The 25,511-nt window shown below is 42.3% G+C and overlaps 1 protein-coding gene across 4 annotated transcripts; it reads left to right on the plus strand.

Moving 5' to 3' along the window:
• wnk2 (WNK lysine deficient protein kinase 2) lies at positions 1–24,643 on the plus strand. 4 transcript variants are annotated; one of them, XM_085406682.1, is made up of 29 exons: positions 1–1,554; positions 6,331–6,503; positions 6,986–7,206; positions 7,935–8,092; positions 8,700–8,788; positions 9,000–9,219; positions 10,069–10,339; positions 11,184–11,464; positions 12,871–12,984; positions 13,405–13,437; positions 13,632–13,748; positions 13,900–14,310; positions 14,482–15,174; positions 16,315–16,364; positions 16,503–16,665; positions 16,758–16,874; positions 16,968–17,138; positions 17,218–17,260; positions 17,363–17,518; positions 17,722–18,578; positions 18,782–18,839; positions 18,950–19,014; positions 19,134–19,717; positions 19,828–20,054; positions 20,151–20,381; positions 20,529–20,627; positions 21,332–21,376; positions 21,492–21,814; positions 22,198–24,643. In XM_085406682.1, exons 1-29 carry the CDS (start codon positions 889–891, stop codon positions 22,498–22,500), a joined length of 6,939 nt encoding a protein of 2,312 aa, XP_085262808.1. In that variant the 5' UTR covers positions 1–888; the 3' UTR covers positions 22,501–24,643. The 4 variants fall into 4 exon arrangements, with proteins under 4 accessions (XP_085262808.1, XP_085262805.1, XP_085262806.1 ...); XM_085406679.1 differs by lacking the exons at positions 13,405–13,437; positions 13,632–13,748; XM_085406680.1 differs by lacking the exons at positions 13,405–13,437; positions 13,632–13,748; positions 20,529–20,627.
• The last annotated feature ends 868 nt before the right edge of the window (positions 24,644–25,511 follow it).

Consider the following 25,511-nt stretch of genomic DNA (forward strand, 5'->3'; position numbering starts at 1 on the left):
CTGTGTCCGGGGAGGGTAAAGGTGCCGCCTAAAAGCGTGCCGAGTTATTGGATACGTGTTGTTGCTAGGGGCGTGGGTTGTGCCGTGAAATGTTCTAGTTTCCCCAAACCTGAAAGAGATGAAATTGAAGAAGAAAACAGCATTATCATCTGGAACGACAGATGCGCTGAGAGCTGTGTGCTCCGACGACGTGGGGCAAGCTGTGCCGCAGTGAGCATAATCTGATAAGCGCTTGTGTCCATCCTGCACTCGGCTTCAGGACGACGCAGGAGAGGAAAAAGTATATGCGGAGTGTGAGGATAGATGGAATTATGCTGAGGTCACACTTCTCGGAGCTGATTCACACTTTCACCCGGAACACCTGCTGTATATTTGCATCCACCGGAGTCCGTCTCGATGACTGACGCGCACTTGCTTGTCCCGTGATGTGTCTTTGGAGGAGCCGGTGCGTGCCACGGTCTAAACATCCCCGCCTGTCCACTGTAGGCCTATAGAACAGCTATTTGTCTGCGGAACAAATCACAGTTTTATAGTAGGCGCAGGATCTTATGCAATGTGGTCGAAACGGATTTCGTGAGCTCATAGGTTAAACTGACAGCGACACCAGGCTTAGGTCGCCTTGCTCTGTGCTGTACTGCAGCAAGGTGGACCACCGGGGCGTGAGGTGGCAAGGAGCAATGCACGCATCCTCCCCGCTGGACATTTTTTGGGGGATGTTTTGTGTCCCGAACAAACAAAAAACCCAAGGCCATACACCCTAAACTGGCGAACTGCGTCACCGTGTTGGAGTGTTGCAGGTAAGCAGCGAACTCTTCCACCGCTACGAGAGAGCGGCTCATCATCCTCCAGAAACAATGTCGCCGGTGAGTGTTTAACAGCGTAACCGGGATGGATTCGGTGGATTCAAGCAAAGATCCGCCACTGGGATCCACGTTTTCCTCAGCACCTAATCTGGACTCGGACATTAATGCAAATGCTTGCAGGCCTGTGTATGAGAATGGTACAGACCACAATGTCAACATACAAAACACAGCCCTGCGTGGAGCAAGTGACCCCAGCTCATACCCCTCCACAGACTACCAGGTGCCGGTCCGCCACAGGTTTATTCGGCGGAGCCAGTGGTTGTCAGACTCCGAAGAGCCGCCGGTGGACACACCGGAGTTCGCCAACAGCAGCCCGGCACTCAACATCGACCTGCGAACCATCGTTGACAGGAGTCGGGCGCGGGTTCTGCACGCGACCCGCCTCCAGGAGACCTCGAGCACGGAGAGCCAGGTGGGCCTGAAAGACATGGCCACAGAGAGCGTGAACGCGGACGAGGAGAAGGGAGGCAGGAGCGAAAGCGAGCCCAAGGCAGAGGTCGTGCCCTCCGATGTCACAGGTAAAGCAGGAAGTGACGAAAACGAAGAGGAGCCCGGAATGAAGGCTGTGGCCACCTCGCCCGGAGGGCGCTTCCTCAAGTTTGACATCGAGCTGGGGAGAGGGTCTTTCAAAACTGTCTATAAAGGTCTCGACACCGACACCTGGGTCGAAGTGGCCTGGTGTGAGCTTCAGGTGGGTTCGCTAATCACTGAGGTCCAACATCAATCAGCCAACACAAATTAGCTGACTACAAGAGCTCTACAGCATCATTGATTGTTTTTCATTCGCTCATTTGAAGGTTAAAAATAAAAAGCAAGACAATAATAAAGATCTTTATATTACACATAAATACCCATATACATGCCAGTCATGTACCAAACTCTCAGGCAGGGTCAGTGGATGCTGTGTTACATTGTTGCCTTTGGTTCTTTCCCTCATTAGCTCAGCCAGGTCACAGCCATGGTTCTGTATATAGCTGGGATTGATTAAACAAGCTGAAGTTACAAGCATTTACAATACATATGACAGGATTTATGTGTGAACACACGCACACATATATATGTATTACAAGAAACTTCACTTTTTCACTTTTTTAAAATTCAGCAATCAGTTTACAAGCTTTTATTTTTATAATTCTTAGCCTAGATGTTGCTATTTCCAAACCAAGTTGAAGTAACAGCACATTTCTGATTCAGTAGATTACAAAGATGTCATTTAAAGGAAATCTGCATCCTCCTTGTCCCCTGCGCACATTATTGACTCTTAAGTGAATTGAATTTCATCTGTACCTACTCAGCCATGTCAGCAGATGAACTGAAATGGCACTTTAATTAGTCAGATTTGCTTATAGGCTATATTTTAGCAAGGGGTGATGCAGCTTGCTGTATCGCTAATCTGTGTATGTGGTAATCTAATGATTAGTTTAGATGCTGCCCATGTGATATACAGATTAGTCTGCAGACAGACCTGTAGACAGTGGCTGCCCTTTAAGGGCTCAAATTGTGCTAAGCTTTTTCAGTCTGCAGATTTATGAGCAGGCATAAGAATAGAATTTAAAAAATTAAGTATTAAGACATTCTGCATCAAAACACAAGCAGAAGCGTCTTTGTTTTTCCCAGCAGATCTTTTTCATTAAACTTAAATAGCTACTACTTCTTGGTGTATGCTTAGTCACTGAATTGGCTTTCACGTTACACGCGGACTTAGACGTTGGGGCCAGTGCACAAAATGATGAGTCACCATCTCATCGTAATCTTAGAAACCTTTCGTGTGCTTTAACTGATCATAATTACAATTATTTCATATAAGATGAAAAACATTTCACCTCATACTCTTGCAGAAAGTGTAGGAAGGCATCTCAGCAAGTCTGGCCCAACAAATCACTGAATTTCTCCCTAATGAAAAAATCACAGCCTAGCTCTGTAAGGTTCATAGAATTAAGTGGTAGTTACATTGTGCTTCTATTTTCATTCAGTAGATGAAAATGAAGTTCTGATGTAGCCCATTCAGCGTGTCTTCATCTCATTTGAAGAGTGAGAACGGCGATTGTCCAAGGCTGTACCACAATGCGTCACTACTGTTTAAGATTAACTTTATTACTTTATTGCATTTGGTTTTCTGATCCTCATCAGTACACCTATCCATATCTTCAGTGCTCATTCTTGTCTGTTTGAAGAGAATCCAACCACTGGGCATATTTTTAAGCACTTAAACACATAATTAACTGTATTTCACAGCAGAGTGTGCTTTTTGAATGTGTGTCACGTTTGATGAGCTCTACAGTAAGTGTATTTGTGCATTATGCGTGTGTGTTTGCATCTGCGTGGTGTCTGAGCAGGTTCTTAGGGGAGATCTAGTGATGATTCAACCATTCTGTCCCTCGAGATGAGGCCTTGCCCTTCGGAGTGTCTCTGTCTGTGTAACTCACTCACAAAAAAAGCTGCTGTAACTCAGATGCCCTGTGTGGTTTGTACACTGTGTGCGTACGGAGGTAGAACTAAGAATGAGACAGCAGAAAACATAGATGCTCATAGAAATCAGAAATGAATTGTATTTGAAGTGGAGCTTTTTTCCTGGTGTTGAGCAAACCAGGCTGCCAGTTTTGCTACTTACTTGCCTGCAAAAATGCGATCAAACGTTTGCTGACTGAGTTGTTTACCCGAAATTAGCAAATCGCCTAACACAATTTAGTAAAATGCCAAAGCACTTTACCACACTGAGAAGTGTCTCACAGTTGTACATTTTGTCTGATGGCTTAGTAATAAATATCAAACAGCGATTTATACCCTTGTGCTGTTACCACACAGATGTGTCTGGAGAGTGAGTCTTGCTGATGCAGCCTTCTGCACCATGAGAGTAGAAACGGGAAAGGCTGGGTTCATCTAAGGACAGTTTATAGTATACGAAGTATTTGATACACAGTAAACCAAGAGTTCTGTATGTTTATATTATTTCCAGATTTGTGTCCACAACATTCTATTTTATTTCTAATATTATTTATTATTTAGTTTTTCATTGTGCACAATTATGTCTCAGTAAAGACAATCCTGGTGCCACACCCTGCTGAGATCTTATCCCTCAAAGCGTCTTCTAATAATTTGTATGAAAATTGCTTTTAAAAAAGGACAATGAAGATATGGGGATGAGGCAAACTGTAATATATTTGTACACCATAAGAATCAGAGTTATGAAAGAAAGTCGGATCTGTATCCTTCACAGTGTTGCATGTAATATAAGACACCTCAGACTGAGCACTGTATAGATCACTATGAGCTTTGCAGGAAATCTGATTCTCAGGTATTTGTCGATAATCAATAGCATGAAATGTACATCAGGTTATTGTGGACCCCCTGGCCTTTGAAACATCAACTGCACCCGAATGGTTTCTGCTGAAACGTGTCTATGGAGACGGCTCTAAAGAAACCCTGGAGGTCATGCAGTTTTTGGCGTTGTCATAGTCTTTGAGTTGGATGTGTTGTGCTGACAAGAGAGAAACTGAAATGCGGAGGGTGTTTGCTGTCAGCTGTTTTACTATTTATACAACAGTTCAGGGAAGAAAGGGGACAAAATATTGATCCATTATACACAAACCCACTCAGGCTTGTATAAGTAAAGATGTAGAATTCAAAATTTGTGCAATTTAATTCCTAAATCAAGGATTTTCATTATGCTTTGTGGCTTTGTGATTGAAAGGAAAATAAAAAGAAATCCTAGCTCGCTGTTATAAAGTCTTAATGGAATTTTTTTTTGTTCCATTATTTACCAGAGGCATGTTTGACATTTATGATTAAAAATGTGATTAAAGCTCACGTTTATCTGCCATGACAGATGTGTCTGTCTCTGTATCACAGCAACAGATTAAACAAGACTTCTACTCATCTGTCTTTTGAAAATGTGATTTCACGAATGCTGTAGTGCTTTGTGTTTTCTACACAGTGGTAATAAAGAGAGTAATTGGTTCAGACCCCCATGTATACCCACTCAAAATGCCAAAGCTGCTTTCACTATAAACATGAGCCACAGGCAGCAGAGTCCCATCATAAAGCAATGGGAATATTCAAAGGAATCATATTTGTTCCATTACCATCTCTAACTGAGAAGAATGCATATCTGTCCTAAATGAGAAACAGGTGCAGCGACTTATTGAAACATTTGCAAACAGAAGTGGAAATACATTATAGAAGGCAAACACAGAGGCTGTACAAAACTAATGAGCTTGAAAGTCAGTGTTTGGTATGTTCACCTTTATTCTGCAGCACTGTCTGAACTATATTAGGCAAGTGTTCTTGTATTTTCTTTAAGCAGTCTTCAGGTATAGCTCTCCAGGCTTCTTGAAGGACATTCAAAGCTCTTCTTTGGATGTTTCTGCCTTTTGTTCTGTTCTGTCAACACGATCCCACACTGCTTCAATATATGCATTTCTATATATGTGTTTGCTTTCAAAGAAATAGTTGTCATGTTGAAACTAAAGCTGTTTCTAATCAGATGCATTCCAGGTGATATTGCATGATGAAGAAAATCTGATGGTACAGAAATTCCATCAGTTTTGACAGGATCGCCAACCCCACTGGCTGAAATGCAGCCCCAAACCATAACAGAGCCTCCACTGTGTTTCACAGATGGCTCTCCTTCTTCATCATCATTCATCAGTTCTTGTGTAATTTGGCATACCTCAGCCTTTTCTCCTGGCCTCTCCTCTCCATTTCCTGGCCTTCCACTGAGGCCATTTTTGCTCAGGAATCTGTGAACAGTCCATGAATCAAATGAAGATGCATCTCTCAGGGCCTGTGTCAGGTCTTTGCTGCCTTTTTTCCCATTTCTTAAAGACAGGACTTTCAGACATTGTTCATCTGTTGCAGATAGGTTTTGAGACCTGCAACTTCTTTTATTCTCCACTTGTCAGTGAAGTAAAGTAAAGAAAACACTGCACAACATGCTGAGATACGCAAAGTTTTCACCTAATAGAAAAGATACTATTTTTTGTCTGTCAAACTGTGTTACCTTTGGCAATCTTTTTAGTTATTTATTTTGTAGATTTGACTAAAGAAATGGGCCCAAAATAGGTATTTCAGTCCCAGGCTGCTAGTAAAGTGCCTAAAGACACGAGTTAAAATTGTTTTTTTGCTAAGTTGTCTTCTATGTGTAGACCCATTACCAGTTAGTCCCCTGAGTTGCCTTTTTATGATTAAATGCTTCATAGGTCAGTGTTACATGGCTTAACAAACAAACAAGCAAACATTCCTATGAAAAAAGGACTGGGCTGAAAATCCCTCAGAAAACGTGGAGAACTATTATTTGAGACCACTTTGAAAAGATAGAAGTCTGGCTTGTTGGAAGCAAAATATAAAGAAATGAGGTGGGTAGAGAAACACAGAGAGACTAATACTGTTTCTTTATACTCTATAGAAGTAGATGCATAAATAATAGTAAAAAAAAACAAAAAAACATTTTCTTTCTTCATTTTTCCAGGAACGGAAACTGTCCAAAGCAGAGAGACAGAGATTCAAAGAGGAAGCAGAAATGCTAAAGGCTCTCCAGCATCCCAACATTGTGCGATTTTATGACTTCTGGGAATCACCCGTCAAAGGGAAAAAGTGTATTGTTCTGGTGACAGAGCTGATGACCTCAGGAACACTAAAAACGTGAGCGGCAAAAGAAAAATATTTCCTGTCATAACCTTTGTTTGTCTTTTTTGCTATATTTTAATTTGCTCCCCAAAGCTGTTGAATGGCATAATTTTAGTCATTCTACGGCTGAAATCCAACCAAAAGCTGAAAGATATATTTATGTGAATAAGGGGGTGGATTTTCTTCGTAAAGAGTAATTAGCAAAATAAATGAATACCAAATAGAGGGTAGGACAGAATAGAAAAAGATTTTCAGGCAGTCACAATTAGGAAATTGGTTTGAGAAAAGAATAATCATTAGAGAAGGCTATAAAAATTAGCAAGAGAAGAACAGCTAACTGGATATATTTTATAAATGCAGAGGTTACTTGGGGATAGATCTCTAAATGTGATTTCAGCAACTATCATTCAGCATGTTTGAAAAGCCAGTTTTTACTTGTTGTCAACTGGAAATTCTCTATCACCACAATAATATATACATTCTTTATCTTCCAACAGGTATCTGAAGCGCTTTAAGGTCATGAAGCCTAAAGTTCTTAGAAGCTGGTGCAGACAAATTCTCAAAGGCCTCCACTTCCTCCACACTAGAACTCCTCCGATCATCCACAGAGACCTTAAGTGTGACAACATCTTCATCACTGGTCCTACGGGCTCTGTCAAAATCGGAGACCTGGGCCTGGCGACTCTAAAGAGAGCCTCTTTTGCTAAAAGTGTTATTGGTTAGTTACCATGCAGTTGGAAAAAATGCTGTTTTAATGATTTGGGAATTTTCACAGTGCAGAAAGAAACTAAACGCAGTGCAGACACTGTTAGACACCGTTAGAGGTCGAGATTATTTTACCTGATGCATCAAAGTCAAACATTCGCTCTAGTTTTGCTTTTAATTCTTGGCTCTGTTTTTATCTTTGGCAAAATATTTCACTGCACTCACCAATCCCACACTAAAATGTGTCAGCGGGTTATTTGTTGCTGCAGGTAGTGTTCAGTACCAAAAATGACACTGACGATCACTGTGGGAGTAAACGAAAACAGTAAATCTGTGTACTGCATAACCAAAATAAGGGAACTTGTTCCTTCTAAGTGTGGGATTTTGTGCCTGTTATGTTTTTTATGTAACAAAACAAAAAATTCTGTGAAGTGTAGAATTACATTAAAAGCTCAACATCTATGTGTCACTGGATCCGACCAGCTGTGACACAATGAGTGTTTTGAATCATTGGCCACTTTTAAAAAAACATTAACCCTACTTGGTGTAGAGTTACCGAGACTGTTTGGGCTTATTATTAGCTTTTTGACCACCTTAAAGTTGCTATATTTTACTGTCATGTTTAGAAAATTCTTCATGATTTATCAGGCCTGATCAGTTTCTGCTGTTGATGCCACTGGAGTTCAATTAAACCATCAGTAAGTTTGCAATTTATCATCTTCTCTTGCATTAATTTTCCAGGCACTCCAGAGTTCATGGCTCCAGAGATGTATGAGGAGCACTATGACGAGGCCGTGGATGTCTACGCCTTTGGGATGTGTATGCTGGAGATGGCAACATCTGAATATCCCTACTCTGAATGTCAAAATGCTGCTCAGATCTACCGCAAAGTGACCAGCGTGAGTTCACGTTCAAATCCTGCCACTGCTATAATAACTTTCAATCTATGATTACAACAAAGCCAAGCTATATCTCAATTTTTTGGTTCTTATTTAGAATGAAGGGTTCATTATAAGCCTGCCACAATATCCGATTTGTTCTGCACATTTGCAGTGATCAAAAGACAGTCAAATTTACATGTAGGTTTGCTTATTTTGTTGGAGTTTTTTTGCCTGCACAGATGCACTGTTGTATTCTTGTGGTGTCAGGTCAAACTTGGAAGAAAAAAATAAAGCATCTAGCTGGTTCTGCAGCGCTTGGAACACAGGACCCTGAGAGCATGGGCAAACCTCGGACTAATTTAGTTAAATTACTGTTATAACAGACAACAGTATCTACCTAATGTAGCTAATGCTGACACTTTTAATTTGGCAGATGAGAACTGTCCTATTTCTTTTGAAAACCTTTATTCCCAGGGCTCATATGTCTGAAAGACAATGTGTTTAACAGACTCTGTATTTAATGATTTTATACAATGCAGACAGAAGTTTCTTCTGTTATTTCTCCAAGTACTTCTGTTTAAAACCTGTCATTTGGTAAGCTAAGACATGGATTACATTTTTTTAGGGGGTGAAACCTGCCAGCTACAGCAAAGTCCGCGACCCAGAAATTAAGGAAATAATCGGGGAGTGCATCTGTCACAGATGGGAAGAAAGGTAATTGGACCAGAACCTCTATCTCTAGCTTATGACGCATTGTTGTGTGGGTAGAGATTGACTCTTATATTAGCACTGCGTTGTTTTGTTTCTCCTCCTGCAAAGAGACATCAATACCACTATTTGACTCTGACATAGTTTGTGCTCCTCTGTGTTTTACTGTGCCAGTGACATGTAGTGCAGGTCTGTAGTGTTTGTGTATTTCTTGCAGGTACTCCATCAAGGACCTCCTGAATCACGCCTTCTTTGCAGAGGACACGGGTGTGAGGGTGGAGCTCAATGAAGAAGATGATGGGAAAAAAGCATCCATCGCTCTAAAGCTGTGGGTCGAAGATCCTAAAAAACTGAAGGGAAAATACAAAGACACTGGTGCCATTGAGTTTACCTTTGATTTGGTGCATGAGGTCCCAGAAGTTGTTGCCCAAGAAATGGTAAGGAAATTTTTTTTCAAAAAGCACTGTTTCTCAGTGCTTTGCCAGTTCATGTTTCTTATTGGTGTCTGTTAAAATGTTGCCTCGCAACAAACACCTGGGTTTGAATCCATCATCTGGCCGGAGCCTTTCTGTCTAGAGTTTGTATGTTCTCCCTGTGTCTGGGTACTCTGGCTTCTTCCTACAGCCAGTCAGTGAGATTAGGTTTATGGACTGATAGAGGGGAAATGAATTTAAACTCTAACCATAACAAAAGTAGTTTTGTTTTTTTTGTTTTTTTTGTGGTTTGCTATTTCAATTCAGTTTCTGTTATTTCCTGTTATGAGGTAGTTGGGCTATCAGCATAATGATATACAAAGTGTCTAATAATGTTATGGAAGTCATTACATTGGAACACATCTTCTGATGTAGGTCTGATGTAAGGAGTGCGTTACTGGTTTGCAGTACTGCGAAGTGCTTCAGATACCACAGGACTATGTCTACATAGACACTAGAGCAGGGGTGTCAAACATAAGGCACGGGGGAAAGAATCAGCTCGGCAAAGACAGTCGGGCCCACTAGAGAGCTTTGGGAAAAGGAGGGCATATATTTTCGATTTTCAATTGTATTTTAATCAATTTTAGAGTTTTTCCTGTTGGTAAAGAGCTCCATCTGGGCATTTATATTACATAACAGTAATTATTAATTGTTTAGTTAAAAGTCTTTACATGCACTTGGTGTAAAAAGTGAGTTTGACGCTCCTGAACTAGGGCAACTGATCACTTGACCTTTCGCTCTTCATGCAAACTTCTGTTAATGCAGGATGGGTAGTTCTGAGCTGCAGTGAGTATCTTGCCTGTGCCTCCATAGGTGGATTCAGGTTTCTTTCTGGATTGTGATGTGAAGATCGTTGGGAAGTCCATCAGAGATCGTGTAGCTCTAATCAAATGGAGGAGGGAGCGGACTGTCTCACCAAATGGAAACAGCGAGACACCCGTGAAGAAAACTCAGCAGAACCTCCTACAGGTTCCCAGTACAGGGATGCCACAGGGAGCTGCATTAGCTACTACAGATTATGAAGACCAAGAGTCAGAGCAGCAGACTCTGATCTGCACCGTCCCCGCTGCCACATCTACCACATGTAAGAAACTGGAATTAGAATATTATGTGAATGTGTGCATTAACACAAAACCTGAAGTTAAAACCAGTGTTGATTTTAAGAGCCAATTTTGACCAGTTTTAATTTTATTAAGAATTTAAACATCTAAGCTCTTTTAGTTTTAGTTGATTCAATATCGCAAGAGCATCACAAACTAAATCTGAAGTGATTCAGTTCACTAAAATATAAAGTGTAAAAGTTTGTCATGTTTTTACCAGTGAGAGTTGCTCCACGTGGTTTACAAAGCATTTTATTTTCCATGACATCAAATATGAAATGCTGCTGCTTTTCCTGCTAAGAGATATTTTGTTGTGTTATCGTGAGAAAGCATAGCTGAGCCTGCCCTCCCTGCGTGTTTTTCAGATTAAATGTGTGTATCTAACCTTACTGCACAAGGAGATTACTTCTGATTGGATCCTACCTATCTACACAACGTAATTAGCTCTGTTTGGATCTCGTATTTCCAGAACGTCTTCATCTCGCTCATATGAAATGTGCTGACAAAAGTATCAACACATGTCATGATAGTTTTTCTCCTTGTGCATTTGTTATCATCTTGGTCAACAGAATCAAACACTGGTTAAAACACACGACACAGACTGTTGCTAAAATAGTTTCAGTGAACCTAAGCGAGAATCAGACATATGGCTGCTGCAGTGTCTGAGTGATGCCAAATTACGTGACATCATTTAGCATTTGAATTTTATTAAGATTCTACTCCACTGTCTCCCACACCCCATCTCTCTTTTTGAGTGTCTGTCCTTCCTGCATATGGACAAAAAGCATCACGGTGAATCATAATCTTTTACATGCTCTCTTATTACAGCTGGCAGTGGAGTGAGCTCCACCATGCAATTAGATGAGCAAAACAATCAGCAGAATGGCCCCTACCCAACGTTTCAAGAACCTGTTACCACAACTCAGATTATCTACAGTCCTCCTGCACAGACTGACCCTCAGCTGCACCAGGGGCCTTACCAGCAGTCCACTGCACAGTCCGTGCAGTTACACCAAGGAGCGTACCAGCAAACCGCAGGCCAGCTGCACCCTGGGACCTTTCAACAACCTGCATCACAACTGCACCAGGGGCCTTATCAGTGTCAAACAGTGAGTAAAAGCATTTCATGTTATTTTCATTTTCTCTTTCTGATATCCTTAATGATATTTTTCTGAAATAACGAAAATGTTATTTTCTTTTTCGGAATGATACGTCATCAGCGTCACTACAGTGATCCCTTTGTTTGCCATGAGAACCTGCTCATCACTGAAAGTACTATGTGTCTTAGGCGTGGCAGTGCCTCAATGGTTGAGATGGTACAGTGTAGGATGCAATCGCTAACTAAGACAACTCCACTCCCCTGCTTGTGTCCGTTACAGGAAGTGTCTCCGGCAAATAGCACAGAGAGTCGAGTGCACGATACAAACTGCCTGTATGCTAACTCTGCCCAGAAGCCGTCATTGTTATCGCCTTTCTTGCTCCCCCATCAACACTCTCATCATGACTCAGCAAGTCATTTCGATTCACCTCACCTTCCCCTTAATTTACAACCTCCTGCAGAGCTGCCTCCATGTGTCCCACGCAGCCCAGGGCCTCACCATCACTGCAAAGCTTGCATGTCTCTCCTCTGCAAGGACAGGACAAAAGGAGGTGGATCACTGGGATACACACACAAACGCACTGACACCACATCCACCCAGTTTGCTCCAGTCTCCAAGCCAAGCTCGCCCACATCTCTTCATCAGCCAAGGTCTCCTCCCTCTCTGCCCACTACCACATCATCAAATTGTCAGCCCGTCGTGGCAGCTTCTCCTTCACATCTTTCTCCACCTTCACAAAATGTGTTCCCACGGAGTTTGTATGAAGGTGGAGATCTCACGCTCCTCAACTACTGTCTCCATCACATTGTCAGTCGCAGGACCAGCTCCCCCACCCTCTCTGATAGAGGTGTTAATCATCCACTACACAACCAAACTGGGGTTTGTTGTTCTTCAGTACGTGAGCATAAAGACAAGAGCCAGAGCCTGGATGCTCCGTTCTACTGTTCTCCAAATGTGGTTAGGAACCTGCAGTTATCATCACATCACAGCAAAGACAGAGCCAATTCTCTGGTGGGTTAGAGAAGAAGACTTTGCATAGCCTGAAATGCCATAGCAGCAGCCTGCTGTATCTTTCCTGATCCTGCAAGTTGCCTCTCTCCCCTGGCCAGTATGTTAGCAGCCTGTTTTTGCTCCTGCTTAATCAACATTAAGTGCTGAATTACTCGCTCAAAGTGCTTCTCTTAACATGTTGGATGGGCAATGATAGATAAATGCTGCCGCTTCCCATTTCCATTTTAACTGCCCTTGATGAACAATTCCAGCTGCTAAAAAACACCCCTCTCCATTTTCTTGCAAGTGACCACAAATGCTTTGACAAACTAAAGTGTGAGCCACATTTGTTGTATTAAATACAAGCACATATTATACAGTTCTACTATCCCTAAAGAAGGTCTCCCATTATGTGTTTCTGACAGACAGCTCCTGCTCCAGCTACGCCAGCCACTGCTGCTAACCAGAGCAGACAGTGCTTTCCAGCTGCAGGCCCAACTCTACAGACACAGAACACTGCCCAGCCCAACCAGGAGCAGGTACTGCATACATCTGACTCTAAAATACCCTGGCAACATCTGTAGTGAGACCCAAAAATCTGAATTATGAAGCGACGGTTTGAAAGTCGCTCATTGGAGCCCACCCAGCTGCCTGTCCTAGCGTGCTTGACTCGCAGGGTCTCGTCATTTGACATGTAATATAAAAAATACAATTTCAACTTTTAAATCATAAACTGAAACATGCAATATAATGGAAGTTAATCTGCCATTTGATTTAGTGGTGCTGGCCATTTTAAGTCAAGTAGGTCTAGTGCTGTGTGTGAGGTGGGTGAAAAGTGTATCTGATTTTCCCTTTAATAGCCAATGTGCACTGTACTGTATATCTGTGTTTATGTGTGTGATGTGAATAGCTGTTCATGTGGTTTGTGTCTCCTTCACATTTATCTCTCCTCACTGTAGTACCATCTCCAACCAGCTGCTATCCTGCCAAAGGTAGAGCAGCATGCAGAATAACTGAATCACAAGTCTGCCCGCCCTGCAGCTCACTTGTAATAAAGTGAAGCTGTTAAACTGTTTAATTATTAGTTTGAATTCTCAGTTTCAGATTCATACTGTAAAAAAAACTAAATAAGTAAAAAAAGAAAAGAAGAAAGACAAAACCCCAAACATGTCATTTCCTTCCTTAGCTGTTATCTGCAGAGCAGCCTGCTTCCCACCTGAGTCATCCTGACACCGCTACCAGTTTTCCACAGTTAGTCTCCAGTGCTCCTTCCCCACTTCTACCCCTGCAGATCAGCATGCAGGTGTGTTGTGTTAGAGAAGACAACAACAAATCTTCCTATAAAATGATATAATAGGTGGCAGGGTAGAGTAATAAATAAGGGGCCTGTGTGAATGTTATTTCTATTGGTTATCTTTGTTCATTTTATATCATTTTCCCTTTTTCTTTCCCAGTTTTCCTCACCATATGCAGTTATTCAAACAGGGGGCCACAAGCCTTCCCCCGTCTCGCCAGCTCCTCTGCCATCTGTCTACAGCAGCAGTGAATCCACTATGTCTAGCACCTATTACTCACGTTCACCCCACCGTCCCTCTCTGCCTCTGATTCCTCATTCTGCCATGCCATCTATGTCTACTCTTGGCACTCCTCTGTCCACACCTCAGCATGTAGCCAGTGTGGCATTCCCCCTCCCATTTTTTGCCATGGCCGTGTCCTCAGCAGTGCCACAGCAGCAGGGCAGCCCCTCCACATCTCAACCAAACCTAAGTTTCCATTCCACCCATCCCTTACCTCTCTCTCAGGTACAACCCACCCCATACCCTGCCCCCAATCCTGAGCACGGTCTGGCTGAGCAGCCTGTCCAGGTGAATATTTCACTCAGTTCTCACTGTAATGGTTGGTTGGATCATAGGAAATCTGTAATGCTAAGGTGGAATGGGTGTGATGCTTGCTGGGCATGGGTTTAGCGACTCGAAGACACAGAGTACTTGAACTAACTGATGAACAATTCTTTAAATGTGCTTGTTTTCTTTCAGATACAGTCACTCACTCCGCATGGCACTCTGGGAGACTTTCAGCATTTGGGTGCGGTTCACTCAGTTTTGCCTACTGTTCAGACTTCTCTCTGGGGAAGGGGAACAGATTCAGAAACTAGTGGAGCTGGCCTTGACTTAGCAGACGCTTCTACAATTTCGGCCCCAGTCCCAGCCCCAGCGTCAATCCCAATTCCAGCTAATGTTGTTACTCAACCTCCAGCACAAATTCTGGCTGTGGTGGGAGCACAAAACCAACTTCAAGTCCCAGTATCAGCTCAGGCCGCAGCTATGCCTCAAACCACAACCCTTCTTAAATCCCCCACTTCAATCCCAATACAAGTTCCAACAGCAATTCAAGCTGCAGTCTCAGCCCCAGCTCAACCACTAGTATCAGCATCGGGTCCCATTTTGGAGCAAACAGAAGTCTCCTCTGTGAGCATACTTTCATCCAAACCCGAAATGTCAGTCCCAGGCTTGGTTTCAGGCCCAAACACCCTGCCAGCACCAGTTCAGTCTGCAGCTCCTGTTCCCGCTCCAGCTTCTGTCACAACTTCAGTCCCAGCTCCAGTTCTGCAGCCTCCTGGCACCCAGACAACAGTCTCAATACCCGAGTGTTCCAGCCTGCCTGCAACTCAGCAAACTGCAGACATGGCATCTGCATCCAGCACCCCTCATCAAGAGCCCTGTGCAGAGGTAGTGATGAATCCAATGTCTGTGAATATTTGAGAACAATACCAGTTTATACACTTATGTAAATTCTATAAGCTTTACCTGTGCTTGATTAAAATTGTCTCTGCAAATGACAAATAAAGTCATGTGAAAAAGAAAGTTCTTCACAGAACTCTTTGGAGATCCATGAAAAAGTAAGTACACCAGCCAGGTGCTTCTAAAGAAAACTTGATTAACTGATCATCAGCACTTGTGAAAGCAGAGGTTTAGGCAGTTAGGTGTGGGGGTAACTCAACGCCACAGTCTTACCAGTTTTTAACGTCTCTGAAAATTCAGCCCAAGATCAGACCTTACGATGCTCCAAGAAACTGTGGGGGGGAAAAAAACGCTTCTCAGACTCCAGAGGCTTTATTAACCATGTCAGGTGTTAAAGTTCATGAAAGAACATGGCTCCACAGCTTAGGTTCGTTTAGATTACAATACGCCAGCACATCAGTGCAATTCATAGCAGCTGTGTCAAGCATGGTTGAGGAGGGTGATTATTTGTGCTTGTTTTGCAGCTACAAAACCAGAGCATTCATTGAGTTGACCACGGACTCCACTGTATATTAAAGTAATCTAGAGTCACATTTGAGGCCATATGCCTGACAGCTCAAGACTGGCTGAAATTGATCCCAAATGCAGCAGCAATTCTACAACAGAATGGCTGAAAGAGACAAGATGTGTCACTGGTCCAAAGTGCAGACCTCAACCTGACTGAAATGCTGTGGCAGGACCTGAAGAGAGCCGTGCATAAATGAATGCCAGCAAACCTCAGCAAGGGATACAGAAACCAATTACTTCACATTATTACTACTTCCACAAATGATGGCTCATACTGTAGCTCTGTAAAAACTTTCTTTTTCACATGACTGTATTAAAGTATCCGCTGGTCAGAAAGAACGTTCAAACTGCAGGATTCATTTCAAATTACATTAACATAAATTTTATACATCAGTCCCATCATGACACCAGCTTCTGAATCTTAGTTTAACATGCTGAGAAGTAACAACACACATTAACCATATTACATTATACATTAACCACAGTAAGGCTTAGTCCCCCAGTGATCCATTATAGGTCCTTCATCGAGGTCCTCTTACACTCCCATTTTTCTATTTTCAGGAGGTGCTTCAGGAAAAACCAATATCTTTACCCAGTTATGAATTTGACAGGTGTGTATCTGTTATTTTTTAAAAAAAATATATTTTATGTCTTTTCAGATTCTGTAGTTTTTACAATTTTGTGTGAGGAAAATGTGCCACTTGGCCGTGAATTGCTAAACTGTCTTAAAATGTTCTTTTTCGTTTTAGTCTCAAGTCTGATATACCATCTGGTAAGGAAACAAGTGATGGCTATGAAAGCTTTGCTAGTGTGGGAAAGGGAGATGGGAAACCGAGGAAACATCACCGCAAGTCTGCCCGCACCCGTTCCAGGCAGGAAAAGACCAGCAAACCAAAGCTGAGCATGCTCAATGTGAGTCTTGGTGACATTCGTGGTGTCAGAATGTACAGTTTCTTGAAATCTTTTATTTTTCAGTTTGTAAAATGTAAGCACTGCTCCCACAGGTTTGCAACACTGGTGATAAAATGGTCGAATGCCAGCTGGAGACTCACAACCACAAAATGGTGACATTTAAATTTGATCTGGATGGAGACGCTCCCGAGGAAATCGCTACTTACATGGTTAATCCAGACTTGTACAATCTAGACTTTGTGTTTAATCATTTCTTAATATTTACATTATTGTTTAACATCTTAACAACTGCATATCTACAGGTAGAGAATGGCTTCATCTTGATGTTAGAGAAGGAAATCTTTATTGACCAGCTGAAGGATATTGTGGATAAAGCTGAAGACATGCTGAATGAAGACATGGAGGGTGAAAGGGACACAGCTTTGAGTTGCAGTCCTTTACAAGTCCAGCCATTTGAAGCATTAGTAGGAGAGGTAAGAAACAAATACACTCATTGCTTGAAATTAGCAATTAGCAGACTGACTTAGCTTTCATCTGTACATTTCTTTGTAGAGTCAGCAGCCTGGAGGATCTCAACCAGTCTATCAGCAAAATGGTATAACACTTTTCTTAGAAAAACATTTACCCATATGCATGTCTGGTAAATCCTTTTTCCTCGTCACTATAACTTTTTTTTTTTTTTTTAAATTCTTCCCAGTTCTTCATACAGGAAAGAGATGGTTCATAATCTGCCCTGTAGAGGAGATACCTACATCCAGTCAGGAGACCCCCTCTGACGGGACAACTACGCAGTCACCTGGGAGCTCAGCCGCTATGCACCCTGCTGACAGCACCACTGCAAAGCCCTCCAGAGGTGACTGCAAATTTTCCAATAATATCCAGCAGCTTCAAGGAGCAAGAGCACCACCTTGTGGCAGTACAATGACAGGCATCCTGCAGCTCAGATGGGCAAAAACTGATTTCACAATAAATAAAGTAGACCTTTTTTTAAAATAAATAAATAAATATCACAATTCTGTGTAATTTTGATTCTACCTTTTTAAAAACCTTTTGCAGAAGAGGGTTCATCTTCCACAATGTCTGGGGGAAGTGGAGGTTTCTCTTACGACGTGTACGGATTCTGCAGTCCTCCAATAATGTCCAACACAGACCCGCTCCTCCTGGCCACCCTGTCACCTCCTGTGTCTGCACCTCCGACTCTCCAGTCAGTGCCATCAGTGGAGCCAGCAGGCAGTTCAATGCAACACAGCATGCAAGCCCAGACAGCCAGAACACAAACATCATCCCCGCATGCTGCTTTCCCTGTGGAAGATTCGCAGGGATCCCCTCTCGGCTCCATCTCACCAATCCATGCATCTCAGAAGTTGCCTGATATGACATGCCCGGTTTCTATTGCTGACGACGTGCCCTGCTGCCCTCTGGTCATGCCCCTCTCTCTCGATGTGAGCACTTCACAGGTTGGATCTCCGCTTACTCTTCCGCTCCAGGAGCCAGGATCAGTCAAAGAGGCACCGGCTGTCTCCTACGCCCCTGCTGCACGGAGCGAGCGACCACAGCAACCTGTGGTGCTGCATCAGCCTTTTGCCACTGTTGGAGGGACCAAAGTGTCCTCACTACCACAGAGTCCAGCACCATCCCAGCATGGTGCAGGTCCCAGTGAGTCCGATGGTGAAGGAAGACTGGCTCGTAGCGGCTTTGTGGACAGCACCATTAAAACCCTGGATGAGAAACTACGGAATTTGCTCTACCAGGAGTATGCTCCCATGTATCCATCAGGCAGCGCTGCAGAGACACCAGGGTCTGGCACAGAGTACATCCAGTCTCCTCCTGGTCCAGACAGCGCCACAGGAGGCTCAGGAAACAGCACCCCAGGGCCAATAGGGGAGGGACGCTACAGAGGAGGTGAACAGCTGGTAAGTATGTTTTGTACTGTGTTGTACTGTATCCAAATAATATTAATTTAACTGTTTAATATATTTTAGTGTTTTAATGGAGTTCAAGAAAAGGAGCACAGCTAAACTGATCTAAGAGAGAATGACAAATATTATTTAGCTGTTCCTCATCAAGTATTTTAAAGGACAACGAGTAATAGTTTGTATCCTCTGCCCTCTATAAGCCTCAAATTCCAGAGAGAATGGACAGTTTGAGCGCACTGAGTGATTCAGCTGTGTGTGGTACGTCAAACATCGCAACATAATCGGCATCATTATCTCCTAAGTAAAATGAGATGCGAGTTAATTCCTGCAGTGCTACAGTTTTAGTATTGTGGATATTTTCCTTCCAGCATCCCTGTCAAGAAGACACGTTCCTCACTCTGCTTCATGCTCTGGAGCAAGAGGTCGATTTAAGGTATGTTCTAGAGTATGTTCACACATTTAAAGTGAAGGTAGAGCTGTGTATTCAGCACCATTTTCTTCTTTCACACCATTCATGATGTCATACGAATTCTTCTTCTGTGCTTTTGGCAGATCACTCCTGTTGCCCCTGAAGTGGCCAACAGACGAGATGTGAAGCAAAGGAGCTGGAGCAGCGCTGCCTCACCGGCACACCCTGTGGGATACATTAGGGACCATGGTCAGTTTGATGCCATGGCTACCTCCACCACAATTGGCCGTTTCTCTGTGGTGAGCACTGAAGATGACATTACACAGAGGACACGTTGTAGCCGTTACTCTGCACCGCCTGATTTCTATCTGGACACGCCTCCTTCTAACGCCAAGCGGGGCTCTTTACCTCGTGCAATGACATCCGTCCCTGTGGATGTCACGGTCCACGCTCGCTTCCTCTCCTCAGATTCAGGGGCAGAGAGCAGCCCTGCAAAGCTGACTCCTGCCACCCCGTTGCAACACTCCCGCTCTGAGCGCAGAGGAAGTGACCTCATGAAAAGGGCAGTGGCCTTTCTCCGTCGTTCTGGTCGCAGCAGCAGCGTGCAGAGCTCTGACTCACCGAGCAGGCATGGTGGGGTGCACGGCTCTGCCTATGGCAGCAGCGATAATGACTCAGAGATGGAGGATTCAGACATAAAGAGAGAACTACAAAGACTCAGGGAGAAGTAAGCATCGCTTTTGGTTTGCTTTCTGTCATGCAGCATGTTTGTATATGAAGATATTTTGTCATTTAGCTTGTAAGTCATTATTATTTTTCTCTCCTGGGTTTCCTCAGACATCTGAAGGAAATCTCTGAGCTGCAGGCCCATCAGCGAGGGGAAGTGGAGCTCCTGTATCGAAGACTTGGTAAAGTTCCTCCTCCTGGCCTGGGAGTTGCTGCACCACATGCCAGCCGTAGAAAGAGGTCCAGCAAGCACAGGCTGAAGCCAGGCAAACTTCTCAGCCCTCTGGTTCAACAGTTTAGAAATGTCACAACCAAAACTGGTGACTCTAGCAGATCCAGTGAGTGGCTTTGCAGAAATCCAAGTACTAAAAGTTAAGAATATGTACTGAAAGACTATTTATCGATGTTATCCTCTTGCATTTGTGTGTCTTTAGGTGCTGCTGCAGGTACGGGTGACAACACAGTTAGTTTAAATGGGTCTCCAGCTAAAGGGTCTTTCCCCACTCACAGCAGGGCCCGGTCATGCACCAGCCACCTTCCCAGCTCAACCTCGGAGCCTGTGCAGACTCAGCAGCCCTGCTCCCTTAAAGGCTCTTTATCTTCTGATAATATTTATGCTGGACTACACGGAGATGGAACTGGCACACAAGTGCCACCGGGGCAAGGTACCACACACCCTGATTCAACAGTATTAATAAAAGAGTATTAATAAAACCATTATTTGTGTTGTTGCTTTGTTTAATAATGTTGGCAATGGAGTGTTTATTCTTCTTACCCTGTTGTCTTTTCCCCTTGATTATGCTCCTCTACAGGCTGGTCTAATTACCCTCAACCATCTGAGAGAGTGACCTATAAATCGAGTAGCAAGCCACGAGCTAGATTTCTCAGTGGGCCTGTGTCTTTATCTATCTGTTTGTATCTCTTCTCTTCCTGCATAGCTTCATATTTTCTGGTTTCCATATTTTCAGTAAAACTCCTTTTAGTTCACAGGGTTTTTTATGTGCTATTTTTTTTCCCTGCCTCATTGTTATTAGTTGGTATTTTATTGTATTATTTCATTTCAGAGATGATTTTATTTTATTCAGCAGTTTACACAAATTCCCTGAAAGAGAAGCTGAGAATTTTACCCAATAGCTATCAGTCATGTTTAAAAACTGTTTTTATTTATTTATTATTCAACGTATTTTTATAAGTATTGAGTTTTACCTCACGTTTCACGTGTCTCACTAATTCTTCTGCTCTCTGTCTGTGTGCAATAAGCACTTATCAACTTTGTATTCCTAGGAAATAGACTCTTGCATGTCTCATGCATCCCAAACTACAATAGATTTTCTCGTCATGCTTCTTTCTAACCCTGTATTACCTGTTTGTTATCTGTCACTTTGATATCCTGCACTTTGTAATGCCTTAAACATGGGTCATCTGCATGATTTGCTAACTATACGGATTGTCTCATTTAAGGGGAATGATTGCCTTGTTTATCCATTTGTTAGTGTGACTTTATTCCCTTGTTTTGCAGTGCTCTGTAGCTTTGTTTTGCACCGTTCCCCGTTATTGACCATTATAACCTGCTGATGAAAGCAGCGATTTGCATTAATCTTTTTTGGTTCTGTAGGGGCGACACTGAAGCGACTTTGTCTTGGTAAAGAGCGTGGTAGCAGTATGTAAAATTACAGTCTCATTAAGAATTTGTTTTTCTATAAGTCAAGTTGTTTGTTTCATGTTGTAATCAGGGTATTAAACCAGGTGTTTATATGTGTGTGTGTCTTTTTTAGGGTCTGGAGCTTCAGCAGGGGCTTCCAATCAGTCACAGCAGCTGCCTGGGGGTGTCACACCTCCTCCACATCAGCCGGTGATAGGATTGGCCCAAGCTCAAGCCAATAACAGCAACAACAAAACAGGCACATACAGTAGCACATCTGCGAGTGCCCATGATAGCAACCTGCCTGAAGACTTACAACGACTAATGGATGACTGGGCCCAGGAGGTTCTGATTGTCACCCACCGGCCTCGCACTAACTCTTTGAGTATAACTCGACCCCAGCTTTGGGATCAGGATCCACTTCAAACAAGTGAACAGCTTGCTAGGGCTTCAGATGTGAGTGCTATGGTTATTATCTATTCTATAAAAGAGATATTGCAAATATACAGTGTTTAGATCATGAGGCCTGAAGTGTATAAAACTACTCTAATGGCTATAACTTCAAAATGCCTTAATGTTGTAGGGACTCATTAATTAGAAGAGTTCATTACAGAATACAGTAATACGCTTTCATTTTATCATGACTTGCACTCTGACTTGATTATTGTATTTCATTTCCTAATGCATGCTGGGGCATTCGTTAAGATTACTAGAGGTTATTGCCATGCTAGTATTGCAGTACTGTATCCTGCATGTCTACATGTTAGTGTAGCTATTATTGTTTTAATATGCAAAAGTGCTATGTTTACTATTTGCTTTTAACTATGTAACCCTTTTAGTTATCGCCATGGACAGCTTCAGGACCAGAGGCCTGTAGTCTGCCACTGTCCTGGCCTGATGCCCCTGGGTCAACAATGATCGCTACCCCGCCGGCGGGGGCACATCCCTCTTATCAGCATCACTCTCCTGCTCCATTCAGGGCCTTGCCCTCACCTCTCTCTATTAGCCAGTGGCCTGGGTTTTTCTTTCCCCTTCCTCCAGGAGTCTTTGCCTTTCCTGCTGTGGCCTCAGCTCAGGATACCCACAGCTCCATTCCAGCACCATCATATCAGCCAACTGACCCCAAGGCGAGGACTCTCTAATCTCTGTAGCATTGTGTCTTCCAACTCCGTTACCAAAAATATATCTCATTGTAGTTCTAGTCAATCTGTACATAATAGTGTAAATATATATAACCAGCACGTATGTAATCATATGTACATACTCATCCTTAGTCTTTTTGTTATTTGTGTCATTTTGCATCAACATACCTCATGTCCGTATTACAATGCATAATCCTTGAGTGCAGTCCACTTGTAATTAGCTGAATCGTGCATTAAAGTGCAGATTTCTTTTTCTGTATGTGCATTGAATGTACATACTGTATTTCTCATTCATATTGTGTTTTCAGTTAAACAGCTGATGTTTGTGTTGCTCATCTCACTCATATATATATAAGCTGCCGAGTGTATATATGAATTATCGTCAGTCTGTAAATAGCTCCTGTGTTTGTACAGTTACCATTAGATAATCTGTAGGTTGGTGCTGCAGTTACGTGTCTTAATGCAACACCTTATTTGCCACCATCATGCCATCACTGTGAAGACTTGACATCCTGGTCACTAAGGCCAGTCGCTTTACTCTCTCTCAGTCCAAGGATAGGTTTCATTCTTCATCGATGAAATGCTTCCAGCACAAGCGCTTGAAACATCCTTAAGAGATTTGAATGAACTTGAACTTTATCTTCAGGTGGAAAAAAAAAACACCTGTGAGAGTGCCTTGAAATGCAGTTTCTGTTTTTTGAAGAAAAGAATTTAGATTCAAAGCATACTCTAGATATATTCTATATAAGCTTTCACCTTCACAGGTAAATTATGTGATTTGAATAATGAATGTGGATTAAAACATGTTTAATTTAGCAACAAAACACAGCTAAACACTACAATCCGGTGTTGCGGTACATTAAATATCAGAGATTGTAAAAAGATTAATGAATATCCAAAGCTGCATTAGGTTAGCATATACTTGTGTAAGTTTCCTTGTTCACTGAAGTCATGTTCTTGTGGGATTGCTTTAGCACCTGCACAGCAGCCTGCATGACCACACGGATGTTCTCTGAATCCCCACTGAGTGGTGTTCTGTGTTTAGAGTGGATGTTGTTCAGAGAAAGCGATTGAAATCATACATAAGGAGGGCTGAAGGACTCAACACACGAGTCAAAATCATAATCATCCCATACCTCTACTAATGCAATCTGTAGCTTTACATATTGTTGCCTTGTGGTTTTTAAGAGATTACTGCGTGGATGGTTTTCGTTTGATAAATGCTGTTGATGTAATAATATTAGGGGGGCATATGATGAATGTGAATTACCGAAAAGCCACAACTGTTTGATGTTTGCGTAATAGGCATAGGTTTTCAAAATTGTATATTAGATGCTGGCCTTTTAGCTCATGCTTATACGTATTAAGGCTAAAATGATTCAAGGATTTCCAAAAAATATAGTGCTTTCACTATTTTAGTCAAAAACAATACTTTAATACATCTCTTGCATAAATCATTTACTCCCTTACAAGAGTTCTGGGGTTGCATAAGTCATTTTGTGTATTTTTGAGTACAAATGGCACAGTCATCTTAAGAAAACACTTGCTTTTATAAATGTGGTCCCTTGTTTCCCCGTGTAAAACTACACAGTCAGTATGGTAAGCCAAGCAGTTCTGTAAAGGCACAATAAACACTTTTGGGGAACCAAAACAGAAATGTTCTATATTTGCAGAATTAGAGGACGCTAGATTTCCCATAATGCAACACGCTAGCATCTTTACATCATCAGGGTTGTTATCTTTCAACATTTAAAAAAATAATTTCAAATTCACAAAACACATTACGCAGACTGAGTATAACACATCATAAACTGAACCTTAAATGTAAAATCATTGGCATGACCCTTTAAAATTGTTTCACTTTTGCACATTAGAGAGTAATTGAAAATGGATTATTTGTCTATAAGGTAGATCTTTAATAATGACCTAGATATTTTTTTTAATCTCCTATGCAGTAGTTTTCTTTGTGCTTTCCACTGTAACTTCTGTCTTTAAATCTAATGCTTGCAATGACAGCTAGATGTATGATTGCTTTTGCCTGCTATATCACCTGTTTTCCCAGCAGTTTCCTGACCTTGTCAGATTGATACCTTCTCAAAAAAAAGCTGTACATACTTGAAGACATAAATAAATTCATTTTTGCTTGACACCACACAATATTAGTCACATACTGCTTTCATTAGTAGTCACAAGCCAAATTGTCTCTGGATCTTTACTCTTCTCCATTCTGATTCGCCAAAACAGTATTGCTTATTACAAATGAAAAGACAGTTTTGCAAATGCAGTTCTGGGAAAGTTATCACTCTATATTTCACCAAACAGAGGCTAAAATCTATGTTAAAATCCACATTTCACCACTGGTATTTGTATTTCACTGATAATAGGAGATTTCTGAGGTGTTTACTTAAAGTTTTTGTGTATTAGTATCTTTCTGTCAGGCATAATACACTTGACACTGCAGTTTGAAGCTCATCCTGATCTTGATTGTGGCTCAAAGAGTTGGCAGTTCGTCTTGTAACCGGAAGGTTGCCGGTTTGAGCCCCGGCTCGGACAGTCTCAGTCGTTGTGTCCTTGGGCAAGACACTTCACCTACCGCCTCTGTCAGTCTGCCCCAAGGCAGCTGTGGCTACAACTGTAGCTTGCCTCCACCAGTGTGTGAATGAATAATGGAATTGTAAAGCGCTTTGAGGGCCCCAAAAAGCGCTATATAAATGCAATCCATTATTATTATTATTGTCCAAGGAAATCTAAAAAGTAGAACTCCAGAATTACACAAATTGTCAAGGTGTCTTGGAAGCATTTCTAAATAACTGGAGATTCCAAGATTGCTAGTTTAAACAGTTGTGTATATACACAAGTCAATCTGGATGTGTCACCACATTGCCAAGGTCTTAAAGAAGGCCAGCAGCCACCCTCAGATGTGAGGAAATTAGTGATGTTCAGGAACAACACTGGATCTACCAATGTTCAAGTACGCTACCAACTGGAAACTGGTTTCATCATCGACCAAG

This window comes from Rhamphochromis longiceps, linkage group LG5, assembly GCF_057381845.1.
Source record: "Rhamphochromis longiceps isolate RC_006_pf linkage group LG5, R_longiceps_female_GT1.1, whole genome shotgun sequence".
In the NCBI taxonomy this organism is placed as follows: Eukaryota; Metazoa; Chordata; class Actinopteri; order Cichliformes; family Cichlidae; genus Rhamphochromis; species Rhamphochromis longiceps.